Genomic DNA, 21183 nt, shown 5'->3' with positions numbered 1-21183 from the left:
GAAAACAACAACAGTGTCAGACTGAGGCCATCAAAGCAAATCACTCTTACAAACAGAGATACTCAACACATTCCCATGTGTGAGTGCTGTGTACGCAGCGGCGACTGTGGGTGTATATGACTACAATAGGATCCTATAATAATAAGCAGTTGTGACTGTTCCCAGGCCAGTGTGTGTGCGTGTATATGCTAGCGCATTTGTGCATTTGTGCGCATGTGTGTATATTTTATCAGCATATGAAAGTGAAAAGCACTCCAGTCTCTGAACTCGGCAGATTCCCGTCTTAACCTCGTGGCTTCTGGTGTGAAGAGGGCCTGCTGTTCCCAGGCTGCATTTGTACTCTCTGCATCAGGGTGTCAGATGACATCACATTGCTCATTTGTCACCAGCAATCCCCTTCAATCCCTTCGATTCTAGGGTCTGCATGATTCCCGTCTTAACCTCGGGGCTTCTGGTGTGAAGAGGGCCTGCTGTTCCCAGGCTGCATCTGTACTCTCTGCATCAGGGTGTCAGATGACATCACATTGCTCATTTGTCACCAGCAATCCCCTTCAATCCCTTCGATTCTAGGGTCTGTCACACTTCAGGTGGTTTGTTTTGGGGATGCATGCGAATGCACACTCATCTCATTACTGTAAATCATGACAAGACAACTGGTATTGCATAGATACCTCATCAAAACATATTTTGCACAGTAAAACATATTGGCACAGAACTCACGTACAATTGAAAGGAAACACATGCATCCATGCATGCACATGTAACAGTATAACTTTAGACCGTCCTCTCGCCCATACCCGGGCGCGATCCAGGGACCCTCTGCACACATCAACAACAGTCACCCTCGAAGCATCGTTACCCATCGCGCCACAAAAGCCGCGGCTCTTGCAGAGCAAGGGGAACTACTACTTCAAGGTTTCAGAGCAAGTGACGTCACCGATTGAAACGCTATTTAACGCGCACCGCGAACTAAGCTGGCCGTTTCACATCCGTTACACTCACAAACAAGCACACACACACATTCACACACTCAAAAGACGCCTGTGGAGCTTAAAAATATATGATCCCCTAAGTGGTCACAAAGGAGCCATCAGTCCTTTTCAACTCCTCTCTCATTCCCACTCTGTAAACAGTGTGTGTGTGTGTGTGTCTGTGTGAGTGCGAGTGTGAACTGTGGAGATCATACTCCATTAGTACCCAGCCACTGTAGGCTACTCTGAGGCAGATCTAATGAGCCACAACATCACACAGGAGTGTATGAAGAAAAGCATAGACGTATGGATAAATGACTAAACAAGAAGTCCAAGAGAATAGCACTTCCTAAAACAGGAAAATGAAGGAATAGATGGAAATGCAAAAAGAATGCATAGACATGCAGACCAAGACCCTTTATTCTGTATAATTTGACTGATCTATGTATCCATTTACCATGTGTTACTACTGTATGTGTTATGCATTGTTAACTTGACTGACCCTTGACTGACTTCAGTTGCTTCAGTAAGTGGTTGATTGGATTCTGGCCTGCTGACTGGTTTATGAGTGAAGTGGGTCAAGTGGGAGCACCGATATCATCATGAGGGATCAGGACCTGAAGAACATGGGGACAGAAACTTCACAGCCACCAAAAACTACGCAGAATCAGTCAGAACTCACTCTGTGACAGTCAAGTCTACACTCAAAACATTAGAACAACAGTGCTGTACGTGCCAATGCCTCAACCAGCATAAAGGGTATCCCATAAAAACAGTCCTATAAGTTTGTCAGACTTTGCCACTGTACAAAGATATCCTGGGTGATTCTGAACATCCCAACGATGTGGATATTGTTTGTTCTCACCCTCAGATCATCAGTTCATATTTTACTTCAACTTTGCACCAAGGCTTCTGGGGTTCGTGGATGTGCCTGTGGTTTCACTGACGCCCACTTCAGGAAGGCCTGGCAGCTGGAGAATTGAACAAATAGAGACTAATGGCAGGAGAGGCTTTCATAGTTGCCTGGGAAATAAGTGATCAGTGGAGAAATCCATTTCCCATGAAGGGGAATGTGCCGGAACCTCAGAAGCCAATAGGGAGGGATGGAGAGAGGGAGGGAGGGAATGGGTGTGGGTGTGGGTGGAGTGGGTGTAAAGGATGGATTTGGGGGCTGATGAGGTCAGACAGACTTCTGTAAATGTATGAGGACTACCAGATCCTGTTGACAACAGCTGCAGAACATAAGTATCTCTAATTCTGAATGAGAGCATGGAGGGGAGAACATGAGAAAAGGTGATTAAAAAGGTGAGGATTAGAAAGTTGAGAGGGTACAACAAGAGAGGAGAGCGATGGAAAATGGCAAATAGTGTGTGAGGAATTAATTCTATGTATGAGAAAGTGTGAGAGGGAGAAAGAGTAAAAGAGGGGGTTGTAATCTTGCCATCCTTTAGGGACCAATGTCTGTCCAGGGTCCAAAACTGTCATGCTCTTTTTTGTTGAAGAACCGGCATACTCAGCCCAAGACTGTTTTCCTTGGGATAGAGTGGAGTGGGAAATTGTGAGGGAGAAAAAATAAGGAAAAGAGGGAGGGAGGGAGCTGACTTAGAGAGGGTTGTATGAGTAAGGGAAATCAAGATTCCAAACTATGCCTCATCGTTCTGGTCTCAGAGTGTCTTCGGTGTCTGACATCCTTACACCCCCTCTTCTTTCTGCCTTCTAACTTCAGCCCAGTGGTATGTGGTTTTGTGTTTTGGGGACAGACATGAAATGTAGCACGTTGACCCCCAGACACTCCAGAGCTGCCTGCCTTCCTGCTGATCGCCTGATGTTTTGAGAAACAGCCAACAGCCCAGGTCACCAGGGCTCAAGGAGTTTTACAAGATTAGCCCAATCACTAACCACTTTGGAATTTGGAAACTATTTGTTGGCACATCAAGGCTTTGTCGATTCTTGGGCATTCCTGACGAGGCTGTATCCTTTTGGAGTGTCCTGCAGTGCCCCCCCCTAACCCCCTCCATCTAACTCCCTGTTCCAAACTCCTGCTGGCTGGGATGGATGGCAATGCTTTGTAGACATCAAGACCTACAATCTAGGGAAAAAAGGGTTCCAAAATGGTTCTTTGGGTGTCCTCATAGGAGAACCCTTTTTGGTTCCAGGAAGAACCCTTTATGATTCCATGTAGAACCCTTTTGGATTCCATGTAGATACCTCTATGGAAAGAATTCTACATGGAACCCAAAAGTGTTCTACCTGGAACCGAAAAAGGTTCTTCAAATGTTTCTCTTATGGGGAGAGTCAAATAACCATTGTAGGTTCTAGATAGCACGTTTTTCAAGAGTGTACAAATAATTAGTGGCACGTTTTTTGTATTGGACTAAAAAACATCTTTCAGGAACTAAAATAAAGAGAACGTATCAATTGAATTTAAAAGGCGGAGTTGATTAACAACCACATTGTATTTGTTAATGAGAAAAGAAAACACAATTAATTTATGTATCATAAAGGCGCTTGCTGCTGCAACAGTACAGCGATTACTGTGCATAAATGTTACAAGACTTCCAAGTCCCCTCCCAATTTATTTTTTACGGTGAACGTTTGTTGAAGGCGTCATTCAAATCCTGATTTTACAACTGTTTGTCACTCACGTTCCTGCGGCGCAAACATGTATCTCCTTCCCATCTTCCAGCGAAACAATTTCTAAGCAGCATCGCAACACCTCTGCACAGCACATTATGGACTTTACTGGAAACCTTTTAATACACCGAAGCATATCAAAGAAGACAAGGGTGGCTGGCACACATTTAAAATACTATTTTCTATATACCTTTTCCCTTTATAGTGTATGGAGCGATAGCGAACTTTCAACGGATTTTATGGTAAGATTACATCGGAATAAATGATTACACTGTCTGTACTTCGTATGGAAATGACTTTATTCACATATATGTATCCTAACTGCTGATACATTATTATAGGCTAATGCATAAATAAACTGTAAAGTAAAGACAAATTGAAACAATTTGTTTTCAATTTAGTTGCTGATGGTGGGGGTAATGTACTGGTATAAATCACGTTGATCGGGTCCTTAAATTTTGTATCAAATCTGTAACGTATAGTAATTTTCTACATCGAGACAAGGTAGACTGTCGGATATTCTAGACGGGAGTTGGGATCCGTTGTGTGCCTGGAGCGCATAATTGTGTGTGTAGAGAGAGAGAGAGAGCTGACAGTGGCGCATAGCTGGGGACAGAGGGACCAGTACACAAGGTGACAGCAACCGCCACTTAGTGAATGTTCTCAGTCCAAAATATCATTAGAAATTCACATTGTTATTGTGTTTCAGTGATTATAATTTCAAGTAGGCTACAGGAAGGTAGGCTAATTATTTTGGAGTCTGGGACTATCATCTCTTATGCATTAATGTTTTATTGTGAGTGTCTGTGTGCGCGTGTGTGTCACCAACAAGGGAAGCTCTGGAAATCCAATCTCTGTGGGAGATAAAGTTGTCTTTGTGTTTTGATATTTTCTTTCTGGCCCATTACATACTTACATTCTCAACATCCCCAGGTGCATACTGTAGAATAAACCTAAAACCAGACCACTCATCTTGGCTGCATGTACATGTTTAAGAAACTGTAAATCAGGGTTAACTTACAAAATTAGGTCCAAGTTGATTAACATTGATTGATTTCCTCTGAATGTGTGCACCCCTACATCAGGGAATTACTACCCACTGTCAGTATTCAGCATGATGTGTAAATAGAACAAGGGTAACCAAAAGCCTAATTCATTGTCCTGTAACACTTTGAATATGTAATTCTAACTCAATGCTCTCTCATATACATTCTATAGGGGTTAATTATTTCACAAACAGGTGTCTTAAAATCTCTGTGGCTTTCAATTGGACCCCAAGAAACCCAATACTTTGAAACAGTGAAATCAATTGGCTACTGCTGGTGTGTCATGGCACAACTGTACTCAGATCCTGCCAGCATCACAGGCCAGTGAATAGTGAGGCTTACCTCACACAATCACTCTGCTAATAACTGATCTGAGAGCAGCAAGAAGGGAGCAACATTTCTGATGGTATTTCTGTAAATGGCCTCTACTGATGTTTGCTATGTGGAAGTTTAGAGAGCAAACACTCTCTGGTCTGGTGGTCTAACATGCTATTGAAATGGAATAGGGATGTATTTACACTCCACTGTTGTTCTGACTCTGTTGTGTTAACATACAGTAAGTATGGTCAAGAAGACACTGGTTAATGACGAGAGAAAGTGTTGGCAAATGAACATCTTTGGAGATTTATTTGAGCATTAGGCAATGCAGTGTTGAAATGTTGCAATCTACTGCATCAAGGGAATTATGGGGAGGGAGGACTATGTACACACACACACACACACACACACACACACACACACACACACACACACACACACACACACCACTAGGGGACCTGGCAGACCTTCTATAGCCACGTCGCAAAAGTAGATCCTCGTAAACTAAGTGACAGTATTTGGAGTCATGCGTCTTAACCCACAGCCTGGTGGTGCAATACTCTAAAACCGGGATAATCAACTAGATTCTGCTGTGGGACAATTTTTTCTTGAGCAGAAGTATATTTTTAGAATAAAACAAAATAATTTCAAACATTGCTTACATTTTGTATATGGTCACGTGTCTCTCTATAATGTGTGGGAATATCTGCAAACAGATTTACCAAATTAAAATCACTAGGAGCTGATTTCCTCCATCAATTATTTATTTATTTCATAAATCTTGGGGGGGGCGGGGACCCGCGGGTGCGGTTGAAAGGGACCAGGACTATCCAGTGGAAGCAGCCTCAGAGCTGCCCCACTGTGGCAGGACCGTCCCAGTGCAGAGCTCAGTTCTGCAATTTGCAGGCTTTGTGGTACCAGCTGTTCCTCTGAAAACTAAACCCATTTACTGGGCAAGCAGGAGGACACCGAGAGAGAAAAGAAGAACATTTACAAGAAAGGGAGATTAAAAGTGTTTCCATTCAGAGCTTTAGGTCCTTTATTTGACGGCCATAATGAAGCGCGCCCGGCTGTCTTCCCCTCACACACTGCTCCCATTACAGTTTCAGATCGCCATGTCTCCCATAGTTTAGATACAATCAGACAGGCTGCCCTCGCCAGCCTTGCGGCATAACTCATCTTGTTTACGGATGTGTGCCGGTACAATTAAATAATAAATATAATGTTTAGCAGAGCCATGCATCTCCCTGTGCGTCTCTAACCAATCCATGTACTGTATAAAGAGCCTGCAGTGGATTCCTGATCTGCAGTATGGGGTTTATGAGCACAGGGGCATCTAAAAGCTCACAGAAAGTTGTGGAAGTACTGATAAAGAGAGGGAGAGATGGGACCGTGTAACATGTCAGGGTAGGAGAAGGAGGGAGCCATTTAGTGTGAGATTAGAAGAGCTTGCAGAGGTGCTATAAGAGACAGAGACACCCACTGTGAACGATAGGAGTGGCAACTAGCCAAGGACAGGCATCCCTTACAACAGATTGGTTTTGAAGCACCAGGCAACCAGCCAGCATCGACCGTCCCTCCTCCCTGTCACTCGCACGCTACCGTAGCATGACGACTAATCAGCCTCTTAATTGAATTGCAGCTAATCGTTAATGAGAAGACGAAACAGTACAGGCGCCAACGACAAACATCCTCAGTCCTCCTTCCCCCTTTCCTTCCCTCACTATCCTAAGCCCGAGTAGCAGCAGCCACAGGTGCCTCTACTCTAACCCCTGTACTCCAAATGAGACACCACGTCACACTGACAGGCCGTGACACTAATCCTCAGAGACGCTGTGGAGCAGTCAGCCAAAGCCACATGGGGCTAAGTTAGGTGTTCACTTCCTCAGCATGCAGGAAGAACATGGCAGACTAGAGTAGACCTACATAAACATGGCTACCTTGTACCTACACAGTCCTGAAGTGCCTTAAATACAGTTAGTGGTGTAAAATTGGAGGTATATTGTAACTCTAGAATACAGAATTATGTCATTCCGCATTCTTCCTAGGGTGTCAATTTAGTTAAGAGGGTTTGAGACAAACCTGACAATTAAACAATTAAGATTCTATAAAGCAGGGATCACCAACTAGATTCAGCCGCGGACTGATTTCTTTTCTCGAGCGGATGGTCAGGGTCCCGGAACATAATTACAAATAATTTGTAGACTGCAAATTGACCGCAAGAAGCCTGAAAAACTATCATGTTTGACCAAAACATAATCACATTACATTTGAATTAAATCACACATCTCTCTATTGTACTTGGGAATAGTTTGGAACAGATTTCCAAAATCACTTAGAGCTGATTTTCTGGTGTTTTTACAGTCTTTTATGCTTTCTTTTGCTCAGAAAACGGGAGGACGAATAAAATCACCTGACCTGCGGACAGCAAGTTGAACCCTGCTGTAAAGACCTCTGTGTGAAGTGGTCTTGTTGAAATGGATATATTGCATTTGGAGACTGGCAATGACATGCAAGGCTCTCTAAAATGTGTTGTGGTGCTCTCTTATTTTGGAAAACAACTCACATACCAAAAAAACAAACATTTTATGACCTGTTGGCCGTAAGAAGTGACTCATGAGCCAAAACTGGGTGAAAAGAAGCCTTCCCAAAATAAGTCAATGTAGATGTTCAGCAACCGGACACATTTATGTGACCCCATTTATGTGAGTCCTATTAATGGTTGCATTTTCTCTAACTCTGTAACTCTCTGTGAAGTCTTCTCCAGGCAGCCCTGAAGTGGTCTGAATGAAGAAAGAGAGAGGAGCCACTTACCTGTATCTCAAAACACTAACTGGATTGTGGGAGGCAGAGAACGAGAGAGGAGAGGGAGGAATGGAGGGAGGGATTAGAAGCTAATCCAGGACACAGCCAATCCCAGAGGAGCTCATTTTCTTCCAAGACGCAGACAAAACAGTCGCACGGATTACTGCACTTTAGTGTATTGCCTTTTTTTAAAGCATTATCCCTTTTTGTATGGTGTTTCATTGTCCCTAAATGCCTGGTGTCCCGGGCCTGTGGTACATTTTCTGAACTGTACAACAAAGGATAAAAGAGGACAACAGTCCCGGTGAGAGGGGAGCGAAGTGACAGGATGTCCCATGGACTGTGTGGTGCCACACGCAGATAAAGCGCTTTAGTGGAGACGACATGTGTGAACTGACCCCCTGCTCTTTCTGCTGGGTCTCAGAGGGACTGAAAGCTGACACCCCTGTGGACGGTACATTCAAGATTAAACTTCTATGAGGGAATACTAAAACGACTGAGCGGCTAGTGAGTGACAGGTTGGAGATATTTTAGTTGTTGATTACAGGGGAGTATAAGGTGAGGTTGCTTTCAAAGCAGGATTACAAATTCGTTTCTGGAAACACTTACTGTATCTGAAGGGAAGAAGGACTTGATTGAGGAGACCTGCGGCAGCCTAGAAACCTCCATCACTAACGGGCAGGACCTGAGTTGTCAGTTAAGTGACTAAGTATCAAGTGTGTGTTTTGGTATTTGAGTGCAGTGTGTTCATGTGTGTAGGTGCATTAGAGAAGATTATTAGCTGACAATCAAAGGTGTCAGCCTATTGAGTCACTCCTCAATAAGCCACATCTAAAGTGACCTGGTTGGTGAGAGTTGTTGTCTTGGTGTTGTCTTGGTGTTGAAACCTGTAGTGGTGAGAAGAGAAAGCACTGGGTGATTGTGAAGTGGTAATAGAGGTTGTTTTAAAGCTGACACAATCCCATTACAGTTCCTTAACAAGTTATTTATAATCTCCAACAACTTTATTGGACAGAGCACACAGGGCCAAGCAGCTTAAACATAACCACTTTCAGATGTATAACACAACCTGACTCCTATCTACTGTAGTGTGCCAAGTCGAGAAGGAATTTTAACTAGGTTTACAGAAAACATAAATATTTCTTCTCATTTTACGAGGATCTCGTAAACCTCTGGCAAGGTGATTAGTGTCTAGACGGGTGGGATGTCCGTTAATTGTTTGTAAACAAGACCTTGGATGGTTTTCACAGAAAGGGGTCTCTAGGTAACAGTGCTGGCTGTCCAGCCTTGACAGAAGCCATTGGTGCTCATTTTAAAGGAGGTAGGTATAGACTTCAGTTTGGACTGATCCTAAAAAGAGAAGAACAAGAATATTTGTAAGTTTAAGGACCTGTATATTTTTGTTGCTGAAGGGAAAGGTGCATTTAAGTGACCTAATTATAGAAATTGTTGTGCACGTCTAATATTGATTTAGCTCTAGAAACGTTCACAGGTATGAGCTTGCCAACAGAGAGAGCATCATAGTTATACTGTTAGTGTTCACAAGCAGAAACACAAGTTCAAAATAACAGTCAGGCAATACTCCAATCCACAAAGAGTGAAATGTATTTTGTCTGATGGACAGAATATGAGCATCTCTTGGTATTCTCTCACTCTTTCACTGCACAAATACTGGATGAGTTATGTTTCACTGTCAGTATATATTTGGAGCCGCAACTGGATATATTTTCTGAACTGATATTCAAAAACCCACCGTCTGGGAAAGGAACAGTGGATCCCAAGCTCTCAGACCACATAGGCTGTGGTTATTCCAAAATCCCTGGGATGTGTCATTCCTCCTCTTTTTATTCCTCATGACTGAAAGCTGCTGGGAAGGAGGACAGGCCTCTTTGAGGCTGGAGTCATTCTAAAGCACAGAATTGGCCCTGAGAGAGAAAGCTTTGAATGTTGACTGACTCCAATAGATAACCATCATTCAGCTGAAAACTTCAGTGGGACTTCCTAAAGCCAAACTGCAGGCTTTACGCTCGATGAATAGCTGGCACTTGCTGCCGTGTGGAGAATGTATTATACACACATTCTCAGCACACAATTTGTGTTTTTCTTTTTTTTAAGGATCCAGAAAGTTGTTTAAGTGTCTTTTAACACTCTTTTTACATTGGAAAAGTTGACAGATTTCTTACTGGATTTATTATCCCCGTGATTAATTATATTTAAAGGGTAATCATCTCTGCTACCATGAGTCTGGGAAAACTGCCAGGAATTAAAGGCCTAGTGTCGGGCTCTCAGGGGAAGAGGCGCTTTAAGAGTGAACTCTCCGTGGACATGATCAGCCCACCGCTCCCAGACTTTCGCCACACCATGCACGTGGGCCGTGGTGGCGATGTGTTCGGAGACACCTCCTTCCTTAGCAACCATGGGGGCAAAGGGGAATCAGTGAGCCCCGATTCACCCACCAGCAGCACAAAGACCACCAGCTTCTTCTCCCGCACCCTGAGGCATGTACGCCGGTCCCCTGTGCCCCGTGCCAGGATCGGTTCCCGTGATCTTTCACCCCCACCGCCTCCTGTCTCACCCATCATCAAGAACGCCATCTCACTGCCCCAGCTGAACATTGACATGCCCAACGGCTATCAGAGGGTGCTGTTCCCCAGCTCAGAGAGCTCCCCAGATACCTCCCTCTACAGCTACGGTAAGAACATCTGTAAAGGGAAAAAGCACATATTGCACGCACACACACACACGCACACACACACACACACACACACACACACACACACACACACACACACACACACACACACACACACACACACACACACACAGGTTGCCATTTCCCCTTCTCAAATCACCAAACAGTCAACAAACAGATTATTTTTTTCTGAGTCATCTGCAATTACCTTGGTTACACCTGTGCACAATTACACCTATAAACACAAACAAACACAGCTGGGGAGAGAAAGATACCGAGAGGGCATTTCCTGTCATCTTTAGTGTTTGTGTGCTGCTTGACTGCACCGCATAAACCCAACACTCATTTCCCTTTTTAAATCACTGCTGGTACAGCAAAACTGTGTGTGTGTGTTAAGGGGTAGGGTTTTTTAGAACAGTATGTGGGATGTCTGGAATTCCCCCCAGCCACTGGAATAGTTACCCAACTCAGATGGAATGTACCCAAATAAAGAGCACCAACAGAGGGCACAGAGAGCTAGATGACCTGGGGGATCAACAGGTTAACTCACACTGTACCACCTCTTACTGTGATGTACATGTTCATTTGTATATTCTGGTCATTTCTTTAGCTCTTCTTTCTTTCCTCTCCTGTCCTATTTTCCTCTCATTCTTTTTCTAGTCCCCACATCATCAACTTTTTTAAAACTTTAAGTTCCTTTCTCTTTCCCTCTCTGTTATCCTCTTTATATATCTTTCTGGGTCCTCCCCTCACTTCTCTTTCAGTAGCGGCTGAGAACTGTCCACTATGCATAAAACCAAGCCCCCCCCCCAGGGAGCATTCAGAACCAGGAACCAGTGAAGTCATGGCACTGTGGAATGTGTGTGGGTTGGGCTGGTGCTCTGAAAACACTACCTTGCTTGTTTTATACTGTCACCCTCTGGCGATTGTGGCAAACTGCAAGGCTCCCTGACATGATTTTCAATGCACTTATTTGATAGTTGGTTTCTCTGTCTAATGAAAGTAATTGGATATTATACTGTAGATGCATTAATAGAATAGACAATGGCCTTTTTCAAGTTATGAACTGTTTTACATTTGAATATGTTTGTCTCCTTCCTGTCTGAAGGCCTGCAGTCTGGTTTCGTCACACTACCCCGCCACTCCCGCCTTGATAAACAGCTGCAGGACGGCACCGGTCTGTTCGCTCAGAACTTTAGCTGTGGCTCGCTCCCAGACAACAACAGCTTCGCGCTAACGCGCTCCGACTCCTTCACTTCATTCACAGTGGACCTTGGTCCCTCCCTCATGAGTGAGGTTCTGGGAATGATTGACAGCCCCGGTTGCCTCACTATGCCCAATCACAACTGGGAGTTGGGGGAAGAGGAGGAAGAGGAGGAGCAGAGCTCTGTGTTTGAGCTGGCTGTGCAGAGCCCCATGCTAAGCTCATCAAACCCTTCCATGTCAAGCACTCCGCTCAAAGTGAATGTGAACAACAGTGGGCGCTCTTGCAGCTCAGTGTGGGCAGAGGGAGAGGAGGAGGATGAGAGGGCTCTTAAGACGCCAGATGCATCTATGGGGTCTCCTACACAGGTAGAACCAGTTATGGAAGCTGAGAGGTTCCAGAGAGCAGCTGACATGCTGGCGCGTCACTACGGGGGAGGCTCCTTCTCCAGGAGTCATCGCAGCGATTCTGCCTCCTCCTCCTCACCCCTCAGCCAGCCTAAAGTCCCCTACGCCTTCCCTGAGGAAGAGGAGATCAAAGTCTGAAACATTTACCAAATGTCTACCATTGTGAGGAGAAGAACCCATTTGATCATTAGACTACTTACTAGGTGACCTTGGTTCTGAATCCTTGCACTCAAGACCTTCAGAGGGATCCATGTTTTTCTATAAACCTTTTACATGAATGATTTGAATTGGAAAGCTCCTCCTCATAATGATAAGAGCTCTCTTGTCTACCATCTAACAACTGGATCAATACTGTCTCTTGTTCAGTTCTAGAGAAGCTTGTGTAGAGTTTCTCAGACATGATCTGACAGCAACATTGGACAGGGTACATATAAAAACAACCTTTAAAACATGACAGGTTTCATTATATCTTCATAAGAAATATACCTTATACTAAGCAGATTCCATTAAACTGTCATTAAATTCTGGGATGGAACAATCTCTTGATATTGCGCAACTCAGCTGCAGCTGCAGTACAACAGTCACACAAGATCCCGTACAACAACCAGAAGGAAGGACACAATGATGAGCCGAGGCTGTGTCTGTCAAAAGCACTCATAGTGGTCATTCACAGAAGTAAGGAACATAATACGTTTTATTTTTAGAAGACAAAGGTAGGATTTCCAGCCTAATGACACACTCCTTCTGTGAAAAGGATTGAAAAGGGAAATAAAACATAACTGTCTGCAAAACTATTTGTCACAGTATGTGGATACTAAAGGGACAATCCATTTTGTTTTGTTTGATTGTGTTTCTATCCACCTGACCTAAATTGACATATCTTCAGTGAGTTTGGTGGTCACAGTTTTTACTTTCATTTAGACCTAACACAAAGCCAGTTTCATCATTTATCATTTCCTGAGAAAAGTTTGAAAGGAATAAAGCTTTTCTCACTAATATCTGGAATAATATCTGAGATTGTACTGCATGCTAAGGTGGAAATGAAGGGTGTGCCCTGTAAAATGTATCAAACTAATTTGGGTTACGCAGCCCTATAATCGTTTAAACCTATAGCTGCCTTACAGTGATAGTTATTGTCAAGTACTTTTTCCAAGTATGTTTGTTCTCAGTGTTATGTTCATACATGTGAGTATACATTTTTTTTATTAACAAGGAAATTAATGCATTGTCATACATGAAGGTAATCAAATTAAGTTGAATATTAGCTATGTTCATAAGACTACAGGCACTCTACTTAAAATTACCAGTACAGACTTGTATGTGATGTCACATATGAATACAGTATGTATACGGAATAAAAAATATGACTGTATAATTTGATCCATTTATCAGTAGCTGTCTAAACAGTCATATTCTTAATAAATACGTTTTTTTAATAAGCATTGGTTCTGTCCTTTTTGACACATTGAGGGGATAAAGAAAATATACAGAAACAAGCAGTGATTTTCAACCAGGAATGGATATTCACTATAGACCAGAGGTAACTTGATTCAGCCGTGGGACGATTTATTTCTGAGTGAATAGGGGGCTGGAACATAATGATAATCATTTGTACACTGCAAATTGACCACAAGTAAGACCAGATAGATATTGTATTTGGAAATAACATTATCATTTCATACCATACATTTAGACACTATCACATGTCTCTCTCCTTATTCAAGGGAATACCTGGGAACAGATTTACTAGATTAACATCATAATTTGTACTAAAAACTACATTAGACATACAAATAAGGCAATACTATAGTGTCCCTTCATTCAGATGTAGAAGCTAAACACTCAAATTCCACTTTCTGAGATCCCAATGACTAAGAATGAGGACTCCATGGCACCTGTTGTATAGGACTGGGCAGAGCTGATTTTAGTTCAGAGCAGAGGCACTGCATCTCTTCCTCTCTCTCTGTCAACTACTTCCTGCACACACACACTTGAGGTTATCTTGGTACAAGTAAGATGACATTTCACAAAAGCATTCACAGACAAGCACATGTATGAACACAAATGCACTTTTACATCTACCCACCACAGCCACACACACAATGCTATGCAATTTCTCGGAGCAAACAAAACTCATTATCCTTGTAAACCTGCTTTATAAAGGTGAGTCATTCAGAACAAACTCTGTCTTCATCATGTGACAGGGTGGGGGTATGCATTCTCAAAGGTCTACAGTTGAAGTCGGAAGTTTACACACACCTTAACCAAATACATTTAAACTCAGTTTTTCACAATTCCTGACATTTAATCCCAGTACAAATTCCCTGTCTTAGCTCAGTTAGGATCACCCCTTTATTTTAAGAATGTGAAATGTCAGAATAATAGTAGAGAGAATTATTTATTTCAGCTTTTATTTCTTTCATCACATTCCCAGTGGGTCAGAAGTTTACATACACTCAATTAGTATTTGGTAGCATTGCCTTTAAATTGTTTAACTTAGGTCAAACGTTTCAGGTAGCCTTCCACAACCTTCCTACAATAAGTTGGGTGAATTTTGCCCACTCCTCCTGACAGAGCTGGTGTAACTGAGTCAGGTTTGTAGGCCTCCTAGCTCATACACGCTTTTTCAGTTCTGCCCACAAATTTTCTATAGGATTGAGGACAGGGCTTTGTGATGGCCAATCCAATAGCTTGACTTTGTTGTCCATGAGCCATTTTGCCACAACTTTGGAAGTACAGTGCCTTGCGAAAGTATTCGGCCCCCTTGAACTTTGCGACCTTTTGCCACATTTCAGGCTTCAAACATAAAGATATAAAACTGTATTTCTTTGTGAAGAATCAACAACAAGTGGGACACAATCATGAAGTGAAACGACATTTATTGGATATTTCAAACTTTTTTAACAAATCAAAAACTGAAAAATTGGGCGTGCAAAATTATTCAGCCCCCTTCAGTTAATACTTTGTAGCGCCACCTTTTGCTGCGATTACAGCTGTAAGTCACTTGGGGTATGTCTCTACCAGTTTTGCACATCGAGAGACTGAAATTTTTTCCCATTCCTCCTTGCAAAACAGCTCGAGCTCAGTGAGGTTGGATGGAGAGCATTTGTGAACAGCAGTTTTCAGTTCTTTCCACAGATTCTCGATTGGATTCAGGTCTGGACTTTGACTTGGCCATTCTAACACCTGGATATGTTTATTTTTGAACCATTCCATTGTAGATTTTGCTTTATGTTTTGGATCATTGTCTTGTTGGAAGACAAATCTCCGTCCCAGTCTCAGGTCTTTTGCAGACTCCATCAGGTTTTCTTCCAGAATGGTCCTGTATTTGGCTCCATCCATCTTCCCATCAATTTTAACCATCTTCCCTGTCCCTGCTGAAGAAAAGCAGGCCCAAACCATGATGCTGCCACCACCATGTTTGACAGTGGGGATGGTGTGTTCAGCTGTGTTGCTTTTACGCCAAACATAACGTTTTGCATTGTTGCCAAAAAGTTCAATTTTGGTTTCATCTGACCAGAGCACCTTCTTCCACATGTTTGGTGTGTCTCCCAGGTGGCTTGTGGCAAACTTTAAATGACACTTTTTATGGATATCTTTAAGAAATGGCTTTCTTCTTGCCACTCTTCCATAAAGGCCAGATTTGTGCAATATACGACTGATTGTTGTCCTATGGACAGAGTCTCCCACCTCAGCTGTAGATCTCTGCAATTCATCCAGAGTGATCATGGGCCTCTTGGCTGCATCTCTGATCAGTCTTCTCCTTGAATGAGCTGAAAGTTTAGAGGGACGGCCAGGTCTTGGTAGATTTGCAGTGGTCTGATACTCCTTCCATTTCAATATTATCGCTTGCACAGTACTCCTTGGGATGTTTAAAGCTTGGGAAATCTTTTTGTATCCAAATCCGGCTTTAAACTTCTTCACAACAGTATCTCGGACCTGCCTGGTGTGTTCCTTGTTCTTCATGATGCTCTCTGCGCTTTTTACGGACCTCTGAGACTATCACAGTGCAGGTGCATTTATACGGAGACTTGATTACACACAGGTGGATTGTATTTATCATCATTAGTCATTTAGGTCAACATTGGATCATTCAGAGATCCTCACTGAACTTCTGGAGAGAGTTTGCTGCACTGAAAGTAAAGGGGCTGAATAATTTTGCACGCCCAATTTTTCAGTTTTTGATTTGTTAAAAAAGTTTGAAATATCCAATAAATGTCGTTTCACTTCATGATTGTGTCCCACTTGTTGTTGATTCTTCACAAAAAAATACAGTTTTATATCTTTATGTTTGAAGCCTGAAATGTGGCAAAAGGTCGCAAAGTTCAAGGGGGCCGAATACTTTCGCAAGGCACTGTATGCTTGGGGTCATTGTCCATTTGGAAGACCCATTTGCGACCAAGCTTTGACCTCCTGACTGATGTCTTGAGATGTTGCTTCAATATATCCACATGATTTTCTGACCTCATGATGCCATCTATTTTGTGAAGTGCACCAGTCCCTCCTGTAGCAAAGCACCCTCACAACATGATGCTGCCACCTCCGTGCTTCACGGTTAGGATGGTGTTCTTCGGCTTGCAAGCCTCCCCCTTTTTCCTCCAAACATAATGATGGTCATTATGGCCAAACAGTTCTATTTTTGTTTCATCAGAGCAGAGGACATTTCTCCAAAAAGTACGATCTTTGTCCCCATGTGCAGTTTCAAACCGTAGTCTGGCTTTTCTATGGCGGTTTTGGAGCAGTGGCTTCTTCCTTGCTGAGTGGCCTTTCAGGTTATGTCGATATAGGACTTGTTTTACTGTGGAAATAGATACTTTTGTACCTGTTACCTCCAGCATTTTCTCAAGGTCATTTGCTGTTGTTCTGGGATTGATTTGCACTTTCGCACCAAAGTACGTTCATCTCTAGGAGACAAAACACTTCTCCTTCCTGAGTGGTATGACAGCTGCGTGGTCCCATGGCGTTTATACTTGAGTACTATTGTTTGTACAGATGAACGTGGTACCTTCAGGCGTTTGGAAATTGCTCCTAGAGATGAACCAGACTTGTGGAGGTCTACAATTTGTTTTCTGAGGTCTTGGCTGATTTCGTTTTATTTTCCCAGAATGTCAAGCAAAGAGGCACTGAGTTTGAAGGTAGGCCTTGAAATACATCCACAGGTACACCTCCAATTGACTCAAATTATGTCAATTAGCCTATCAGAAGCTTCTAAAGCCAAGACATAATTTTCTGGAATTTTCCAAGCTATTTCAAGGCACAGTCAACTTAGTGTATGTAAACTTCTGACATACTGGAATTGTGATACAGTGAGTTACAAGTGAAATAATCTGTCTGTAAACAAATGTTGGAAAAATTACTTGTGTCATGCACAAAGAAGATGTCCTAACCGACTTGCCAAAACTATAGTTTGTTAACAAGAAATTTGTGGAGTGGTTGAAAAAACAGTGTATGTAAACTTCCGACTTCAACTGTATACAACTTTTAAATTAGGTCAAATTTATACTGCATTACATAATTAATGAGTTTTGTTTCCCTACTACTCCAATAAAGGATTGTGTGCTAACACACCTTTGATTGGAATTTGTGGGGTGGTAAATCAGAGTTTAACAATTGTGATTTCTGTCGCGTGAGAATATGTCAGAAAATGTAGAATGTACCAATATTTGCAAACGATGTCCCTTAATTTGTTCAGAGCTCTTGATTTTAACCTTAATTTACCTAGGGAAGTCAGTTATGAACACATTTTTATTTTCATTGGCGGTCTTGTTCAGGGGCAGAATAACAGATTTTTTTACCTTGTCAGTTCGTGACTAGATAATGTCACGTTTCGCTTACAAGGCCAATGCGCTAACGACAAGGCTACCCGCCGCCCCACTCTAAATAGCAGGTAGTAAGAATGCATATTTTCTTCTTTCCTTTTTGATCTGAACATTTGTGTACCAGCTCTCCTTGAATTTACTTTGCATCTCAGCCATATTTCTGTCGAAATCTGATTGGGTTTTTTTTCAAATTCTTTTGATTCGACAGAATTGGTTGTAGGGAAAACTGTTTTTCAAGGGAACAGCTGTCAGCCCTCAACAAACTGTTACGGTCAGTAGGTTTCCTGTATAGATCAGAGTACAGAACATTATCCTCACACAAAATCAGAAGATCAAGGAAACGGATTTGGCGTGTGCCAGACTGCATAATAAATCTCAGGTGCTCAGAACAAGAGTTAAGAAAAGCATGGAATGCCTGGAGCTGTTTTTCATCACCCCTCCATAAAACAAAAATATCAATGATCCGTTTCCATATAATAATGTTAGGCAATACATATTTTTTTGAGTATTGAGTACTGTTTCATATACAAATTAGCATAGTTAGGAGCCAATGGGTGATCCCATAGCAGTACTCTTGGTCTGAATGAAGAAATCATTTATAAACATTGAATTGTTTCTAAACATGTGTGAGTACTATTTCAGTAAATGTTATAATGCATGCACTGGAAGGTAGTTCGTTAGGGTAAGGTTGCAGAAGAATATGTTACATGGTTTCAATACCGCCCTCGTGTGGAACATTAGTGTATAACGATTCAACATCAAAAGTAACTAAATATTCACAGGGAGAGAATCAAGAGATTCAATAATAGAGATCATACTGCTGGTGTCCTAAGGAGGGGAGCTGTTCTGCGAGTGGTCTAATAAAAAAAGTCAACAAAAGTTGATAAAGGGGCCGTTACGGCGTCAATGCCCGCTACAATAGCATGCTCTGGAGGTTTAGTAACATTCTTGTATAATGTCGACAAAGTATAGAAAGTGGCAATTTTAGGGTGATGAATAGCCCAAAAGTCGTGTTATTCTTTTGGTGAAACCTCGGGTTTGAAGTAAATGTAATCTGATCACTACCTTTTAATTTACACAGTAACTATAACAAAATACTTGTAGAAATGTTTGTACTCAAATGATGTAATCCAAATATGTATTTTGATACTCCCATGATAATGATTCATCCACTACAACTATTTCTATAGTTGGAACCTGAGGCCCTTGACATCACAGACAAAGATGAAGAAAAGACAGACATCACAACAATGTCTTCTAATTTCCCACAAAGCAGTAAGATAGGTGGGAGCGTTGTAGTCAACCATCATTTAATGATCACAGTATATCTTTAAATTGCTCTTATTATTATGCACTATATTTTTGTGACACACCTGATAATTGCATTGATTGGTGACATTGATTCTGTTGGCTCTATTCTCAGCTGGTGCCAAGGCGGTTATTGCCAAACAGTTAGTTAGTTAGTTAGTAATTTTGGCTTGTAAAAACTGGCGCTCTGGCATTTTCCACCTTTTGCACCAGGGTTGGCAATTTACCTGTCTAACATCAGCTCGTTTGCGCAGGGGTGGGAGGGGTGGCAGGTGGGGACATTTGAGAACCACTCAAATCACCTCTTTTCCCAAACGCAGATGATTACAGCATGGATTTTGTCAGCGGTGGCCATGGTGCAATGCCCATGTAAATATATATTTTTTTTGTACATCTTAATCACCAAAGATTTATCAAAACCATGTTTGTGAGCAGCAAAACAGTGAGCGGACATTCCCTTTTTATCTATGTATTGGACATTATTTTATCCAGTTTCTGTTATTATTTTGGATGTGCGTAAAACCCCCTCCATGGACATGCCCACCATGGATCGAGAGATGCGATGATGCCGGTGACCCTAGTATTTAGAAACGTTTAAGTTATTTTCCTGTACAATTTCTTGTTTTACGTTTCATTTCATTCAAAATCAGGCCATCAATAGGCTATCCTACTACAACAAAGTCTGGTTCATCTGCGTCTGTGCATATTTTAATGGCCATGCATTAGTCAAGCAACCTATCAATAAAAGGTTTTAAAATTGGTTTTAAAATTGTCTACTCATCAGAGTGCCAGAGGTTTTTGCCCGCATGCTTTTGTATAATTCACACACTGTACCTGCGCCGTTACACTCAAAAGCCACTGAATTGGTGGAACTTTTGATTTCACCTAATTTTAACATTGTCATAAGAAGCACATGTTCAACTTAATTTAAAAAAATAGTTTTTCCATCTCAAGAGGTGACAGGGTGAATGAAAGCTTGTTGTGTGTAACAGGGAGTGGCAATTGAATGCTAGCATAATATATATATATTTTTTTTTAGTTAACAATTCTAACCTGTCTATCAATGGGTAAAGGGTTGACGTGTTATGCTCGACCTGCTCAGTGTTACCACAAAACACCAGAGAATTACCAAAAAGAGTAGAGTGCTTTTACACTATGATTTGACTATGATTTTCAATGTCTCTTTTGAAAGAAATTATATTGAAAAATGAATAATTTTATCATTTTAATATGAGAGTTCAGTTCCTGTAACAGGGACGTAAATTAATCACTAATCACATGAAATAAATAATTATATTCCCGAAATGACTTTGTCAAAGCTACAAAATAACTAGGGCTTTACAATGATGGTGAACACTTTGAGACATGTTGGGGTTAAGTGGATTCAAATCTTCCTAGAAGTCACAGAGCGTGCATGGAGGGACATGTCAAAATGCAGAATTTTGGCACTTTAGCAAATCTTTATTAATATTCCAAAAAATCTGATTTATTGCATTCTCCATGTGGTCTATATGAAAGGGCACTTACATTTAATATAAACGGCTTATAAATGCAATATTAGTGTATAATATCAAAGGGTTATGGCTCTTTTTGTAGAATGACCCACCTGCATACTTCATTTCGCGTGTTCAAATATCCATCCCCATTTTCAAAGAACGCGTCTGGTCCGATTACCAAAGCCACGCTCCTTCAAATGTATTTAAATATTTCAGTCCTATAACGCCATATCAACGGCAAAATGATCTTGCCTATTGAGAACCTGCCTCGCACATGAAATATTTCTGGAGAAGTGCGACTGTGATGTGTAAAGACATGTATACCTACCTACATGTTGAAGCCAACTAGAACAATGTGGATTGCAAATAACATTTTAGCTAAACTGGATGTATTTTATTGTTGCTATTATTCGTTACTGTGTGCTATTTAATAATTGTATCAATCCAGAATATTGCGTGCCTTCCAGACGAATAGGAGTTGAT

The 21183-nt window shown here is 41.8% G+C and overlaps 1 protein-coding gene across 4 annotated transcripts; it reads left to right on the top strand.

Annotated features, from left to right (window-relative positions):
• The first annotated feature begins 2145 nt into the window (after positions 1 to 2145).
• LOC110538361 (cdc42 effector protein 1) lies at positions 2146 to 13516 on the top strand. 4 transcript variants are annotated; one of them, XM_021625128.3, is made up of 3 exons: positions 2146 to 2276; positions 7727 to 10466; positions 11575 to 13516. In XM_021625128.3, the coding sequence occupies exons 2-3, from the start codon at positions 10013 to 10015 to the stop codon at positions 12213 to 12215; spliced, it is 1095 nt and encodes a 364-aa protein (XP_021480803.2). In that variant the 5' UTR covers positions 2146 to 2276; positions 7727 to 10012; the 3' UTR covers positions 12216 to 13516. The 4 variants fall into 4 exon arrangements, with proteins under 4 accessions (XP_021480803.2, XP_090049616.1, XP_021480802.2 ...); XM_090193490.1 differs by having other exon boundaries at positions 2181 to 2264; XM_021625127.3 differs by lacking the exon at positions 2146 to 2276 and adding an exon at positions 2617 to 3847.
• Positions 13517 to 21183: the final 7667 nt, after the last annotated feature.

This window comes from Oncorhynchus mykiss, chromosome 12 (assembly GCF_057628025.1).
Source record: "Oncorhynchus mykiss isolate SJ-2025 chromosome 12, ASM5762802v1, whole genome shotgun sequence".
Classification (NCBI taxonomy): domain Eukaryota; kingdom Metazoa; phylum Chordata; class Actinopteri; order Salmoniformes; family Salmonidae; genus Oncorhynchus; species Oncorhynchus mykiss.
The sequence above is the reverse complement of the archived record's forward strand: the minus strand, read 5'-3'. Positions and strand labels throughout refer to the sequence as shown.

What these genes read in the sequence shown, in the direction of transcription:
- LOC110538361 (XM_021625128.3), top strand. Translation starts at nt 10,013, where the DNA reads ATGAGTCTGGGAAAACTGCCAGGAATTAAAGGCCTAGTGTCGGGCTCT. An exon ending in TACCTCCCTCTACAGCTACG is followed by an intron (nt 10,467 to 11,574) that starts GTAAGAACATCT and finishes TCCTGTCTGAAG; the next exon opens with GCCTGCAGTCTGGTTTCGTC.